Source organism: Triticum aestivum, chromosome 4A (genome assembly GCF_018294505.1).
Source record: "Triticum aestivum cultivar Chinese Spring chromosome 4A, IWGSC CS RefSeq v2.1, whole genome shotgun sequence".
Taxonomy (NCBI): domain Eukaryota; kingdom Viridiplantae; phylum Streptophyta; class Magnoliopsida; order Poales; family Poaceae; genus Triticum; species Triticum aestivum.
In genome coordinates, this window is record NC_057803.1 from 524,194,858 (window position 1) to 524,200,695 (window position 5,838).

The 5,838-nt window shown below is 45.9% G+C and overlaps 1 protein-coding gene across 1 annotated transcript; it reads right to left on the minus strand.

Moving 5' to 3' along the window:
• Positions 1–721: 721 nt before the first annotated feature.
• On the minus strand, positions 722–1,706 carry LOC123082204 (RING-H2 finger protein ATL74). Its single transcript, XM_044504585.1, has one exon. It carries the CDS (start codon positions 1,546–1,548, stop codon positions 997–999), a length of 552 nt encoding a protein of 183 aa, XP_044360520.1. The 5' UTR covers positions 1,549–1,706; the 3' UTR covers positions 722–996.
• Positions 1,707–5,838: the final 4,132 nt, after the last annotated feature.

Sequence of the window (5,838 nt, forward strand, 5' to 3'; positions counted from 1 at the left end):
CCCACCCCCATGTCGGAGCATTTCAACAAGCGGTTTGTGGAGAAGGAGCTTCAAGACGACCACGCGTGGAAGAAGATAACGGAGGGCAGAGTACGACGCACCAGATATGATGAGAGAAAGAAAAACAGTCGTGATGGGCCTAGGGCACGTGGGCGGGCCGAGGAAAGGAAAAACAAACAATGGAAAACGTGTATCGGGAGACATCGTAGCGCTAGATCCCTTCGCGATCGAGCAGCTTCGGCCGGTCCGTCAGTACGCAACGTTCTCCATAATTAAAGTGACGTGGAAGATGTGAACGCGGCAAAATAACAGTTAATGATTATTGGTGGGGTTCGTCTTTACTATAAGATACTGATAAGCCTTAGTCTCATCCATATCTGGCCACTCTCGCTCATGGGATTGAAAAATGTAGTATTCACCACTGAAGGAATTGTAGTGTCCCTTTCAGCCGTGCATACAGGTCATCCATCCACAATTTTCACACCTGAGTGGCCACAATTGCAATACAATTACTAGGTGGTTGGTTATTTAACTAACAGTGCTCCAATTGCCTAGACCATGCGTTTAACTAAAGACCATTTGTCTCGCAATCCTGTAAATTAGCACCAAAAGATGTCCCCGGCTATGTCACAACCATTCCACATCGCTATTCCTGCAACTAGGAAAAGGGGGACCAATATCATACGGGTACATCAAATATGAACTTACTTTTTCTTTTGCGGGGAAAATATGAACTTACTTACGAAATGATTTGGGGGACTTCACCTATCAGCAATGCAAGAGTCCGTAGGATTACAATTCATAGAAGCCATGCACGCAGATCATCGGCCCCAATTGAAGCAAGCTAACACAAAACTTATGTACTCAGTGGATAACCATCTAGTAGCTGTAGCCATCCATCCACACGCTTCCAAGAAGACAAGCCGATGAAGCAACACCTATGCAGCAGCTAACTACCTTAAGCCATACCGGCAGCTCGGGGGCGACGCACGCATGCTATACCGGGCTCTCCAGGTCCGGCTCCCGTCCGGCGGTCTCCGCCCTCTTGGAGCCGTCCTTCGCTGCCGGAACCGGGAGAGCAGGGCGCGCGCGGCAGACGGGGCAGGTGGCCTGCGCGCACAGCCAGACGTCGACGCACCCGACATGGAACGCGTGCCTGCACCCGGGCAAGGCGCGCACCGCGTCGCCGTCCTGCATGGCGCTCAGGCACACCGCGCACTCCTCCCTTACCTCGCTGCCGTCGCCACGCGCCTCCGCCTTGAATCGGACCACCGGCATGGCTGCCAGCGCCGCCTTGTCGAGCCCCCCTCCGCCGGCCCTCTTCCTCGCCGGCCCGGCTGCCGTGCTGGATCCCGTCCGATGCACGCCGTCCCGCCCGCTCCACCGTACGTATAGGTAGTTGAGGTACAGTATCACCCCGTAGAGTGCGAGGCACACCGCCGTGAACGCCGCCACGAGCTCCAGCGTCCCGCTGGAGCTGCAGCACCCCCCGCCGCCGCCCCCATGCTGCGACGCCGTCGTCCCCGACGGGCCTCCCGCCATCGACATGCCGATCTGTGGACGCCACTTCAAGCAGGGAACTGGCAGTGTTGTGCCGTGCGGTTTCTTGCTTTGCTCTGTGTGTTGGGTGGGTTGGTGCGAACAATGATGGTTTTCTTGGTTTGTAGTGTAACGGCCGGTGGTGCTGGCGCCTGGTGGAGGGCTTGGATTTTAGTGGCGGGGGATGGCCTGGCGGTCATGCGGGGCTGCTCTGTCTTCCACGTTACAAGAGACTAGCACATATGTCCGTGCGTCACAACGGAAGAAATATTTTTTTACGAGAAGCATCGGAGACATAATTGATGTGTTCATCAAAACGGTCTTTATAGTGGTGGGGCTACAGAGCGAGGAGGTCTGACGTTCTCATAGATCATGTTTGGCCCCTGAGATATTAATAGTGATGGGGTTGGTCGGAGTGGTGGCCACCACCCAACTTGTGCCTTTTTTCTTTGTGTCCGCCACCGTGTCTGGTTGTGGTTGCCTCCTTATTTTGTGGCAGCACAGCGACCTTCAGGCCATAGTTGTTTCGACCATTCTCTCCTATAATGACGTAACAAATATAGTACAAATTGTAGCGAATCCCGTTTCATTGGTATAATCAACACATAACTAGATAGTCCCTACTTTACCAGGGTTTATTCTCTGTAATTATTTCAGCAATCACTTGCCCACATATTTTTAGTCAGAGCCAAGTCAACATATCCTCTTTTATTGCCATGTGTCCACAATTTCTTTTAATTATATTCAACAAAAATATTCCTTTTTATTGTCAAATAGCATGTCGGATGCACAACAGTTTAAGTCTGGCCAGGCAAGTGGCAGGCACCAAAACGACATGTGTTTGTAAGGCGCGAACGAAAATCCAAAACAACCACTGAGTTGAAGGATCAAACTCACGACCTCAAAAACTCGACCACGTGCTGCTAGCCACTCGAACAAACAACTCCTGCTAACAAATGGCCAGCGCGAATGTTTAATAATATACTGTAGCGTACCATTCAAAACATTTTCTTCTCATCTTATTGAACTTATCAAAAAATAAATTAATAATTATGATATCTCGAATATTATTCGAAACATGAAAATTTATTGAAATTCACAAAAACAATTAAAAATATGAATCTTTTATAAGAAAACGAACAATTTTTGAATATGTGAACAATTTTTGAAAATTAAATATGTTTTAAACATTGAAACAATTTTGAAAAACATGTTTTATAACACAAGCATTACTTTGAATTTGTGAACTTTTCAATAAAAATGAATATTTTTTTAATTTGTATCATTTTCAAAATGCAATTTATTTTGAAAATATCGAACAATTTTGGAAAACATAAAAAACAATTAAAATGCGAAAGTTTTCTATGGTTTTCAATAAATTCTGGAATGGGAATAAAAATCTAAAAATTGGAAAAAAATCAAAATGGTAAAAAATATAATAAATTCTGGAGATTTTACGAAAATTAATCAAAAACTAAAATTCTGAAAAATTGAATTTATGAAAAAAGGAAAAACAAAAAGAAACTTGAAAGAGAAAAAAGAAAAAGGAAAGATAAAAGAAAAGGGAAAGAAAAGAAAAAGGAAAAAGAAGCAGAACAGAGAAAAAATAAAAACGGTCGTCCCAATACTGGGTGCCATATGTGAAACCTCGTCTATTTTACGCCCAGTGCGGTAAATAATGGTTCTCAGCTGCATAGACAGGAAATAAATGGGCTGGGCCTCAGCGCGTGCGGCCACTTATGAGATTTTGCATAAAACTGTTTCTTTTATGGCAGATGGACATACAGAAAATTAGTACCACCTTGGATTAAAAAAATCGGTGATGAACAGATGAAAAAATCGACGAAACGCACCTTGCTTTATTAGTAGGTATAGATTTTATTGATAATTAATTAAGTGATAAGACTTTGCTTTTGTGTATCAGTCGAGTGACGATCAATGTAGTTGTGGTGCTAGGATCGGCAGGGCTGGATGCTGCAAACGACAACGAAAAATGTTGTGACGGTATTGCAAGCAACGACAACATATACTACAACCGTCCTGACTAAATTGCTACATCCGTCAATGGAGAATGTTGCAACGGGTGAGATGACGTGCTACACTCGACATGGGACACGACATGCTACAATCAGCAAGACGGATGATGTAACCGGTAGGAAGAAATGTTGTGAACGATGGGACAAAATGATGCAAGGTTGACTGAGACTTGGTTAAATCGGAGTGGACTGAGTTTTAGCTTCCTTGTTCTCTCCCCCTTCCACACTACCACCACCACCACCACTAGACCCGCCCCCCTCTTTTTGCGGGCTGACACTACAGGAAAAAACAGTTTTCCCGTGTGTTACCCTATAAGTCGTGTGCTATTTTTTGGGGACTCGGCTTATATTTCCTTTAAGCCGAGTGCGGAGGAAATAACACCCGGCAAATAAAATGCTCTCGGCTTATAGTATCCAGTAAGCCGAGTGGTCCCGAAAAGCCCTCGGCTTACATGAGGTACACGGCACCTACACAAAAAGGCTATCAGCTTATAGCGCACACTCGGCAAAGATATTTGCCACGTGTTTACAATGGAGATGGTTGACGGGGCCATCACGGAGCAGCCTATAAGCCATGTGCCCAATGGGAGCACTCAGCTTACATGGCATATAAGCCGTGTGTCAAGTGAAAGCACCCGGCTTATATTTTCTCAGATTTTTGCCAGCCTATTTTTTATGGCAAAATGGTATTAAAATGATTTCCATTCTTTCTCACTCATTTTCTTCCAACTAGTTTTCATGGGACTTATTTTTTATGGCCTCAATTTTCCTATCTCTCTCTATTTACTGCCACTTTAATATTTTGATGGTCTTGTACTCTTCCAATCCCCTAGTGTACCTATATTAGGATCACATGCATAAGGATAGGTTGTTGCGCCCCTTATTCATGTTATTAGATGAATGCTTTTGTTGGTGGGTATGTCAAAAAGTATGTACCCCCTAGCTTTTTGGCCGAAAACACACTTGCCACATAAACACGACAATACCGCAGAAAGGTTTAGGGTCTGGCATGCTCAGAAAGTCCGGAAAGGTGTAGCAGCCAAAAATGCTCTTGTCTCACAAACGCGACAATCTCGCAGGAAGGTTCTGCACCTACAATGTTGTAGCCGCACCTAGTGCCGCTGAGAGGGAATCTTGTGAAGGCATGTCCTCAAACAAGGTCTGGCATGTCACCACGACGTGCCTTAACACAAACCAAGAGGAATTCACCTCGGTCAAAGCCCTCTCAAGTCCAGTCAAAGATGTAGGTCGGGCCCGTGGATCGGGGAATCCCCGAAAACAACACGAGAGAGAGTAGGAAGAGCACACCCACCTGCATATGGCCCAAATATATGTATGAAAGGGTTGTACAATGTTTAAATACTCAATGCACAACTACGATGTGGCACTTCTCTCACAAACATGACAGTCCACAAGAAGGTTCTTGTAGGGGAACATGCTACGGAACAAAAATTTAAATTATGCTACACGATCACACACAGGAGCAGTATGAAGATGGCGGTAATGACAAAAATCACCGATGGTCGGAGTAGCGGAAGGAGTGACGAGTCGGCGCAGTTTAACGATCCCATGGATTCCCGCAGTTAGGTTATACCTTTTAGCCACGAGAAGAGTTCTTCGAGACGAGAGTCGAAGTAGACGACCTCTCCGAGGTATCCATGTGTTCTGTGGTAGTAGTCCGGTGGAGATTTGACATCCAGGAAGAAGAAGTGCGAGAAAACTAGAGAATGAGACAGCCTAGTGATCTTCTCGTCTAATTAGAAGTCTAGTTCTATTGCACCAATTAGACTAAGATTATAACTCATCTAATTAGGAGCCTAAACATTTAGGCCAATTAGGCCGGGAGCATGTAGCTATGCGGGAGAGAGGCCCTTGGGTTTGATGTATCTCAAGAGGGAGGCCTCCCTACATGTATAGGTGGGAGACGGAGGAGGGGGCGCCACAAGGAGGGGGGTCCTTCTCCTCTTCCACTTGGTGGAAGAGGGAAGGATTCCTTCCCCTAGAAATTCGGCCTAGGGCCTTCCATAGCCCATGGCACCCCTTGTGGGGCCATATCGTCCCACTAGGGTTCATCATCTCATGACGGCCATTCACACTTTTCTTCCACACAAAAATCTCGCATTTTTTGGATGTCTCTGGAGCCCATTCCAACGACAACGAGAACTTTCCATAACCCCCCTCGAGCCGATCAATAGTTAACAACGGGATCTGGACATGCCTTCACATGGTCTGGCATGACACCATGACCTGCCTTAACACAAAC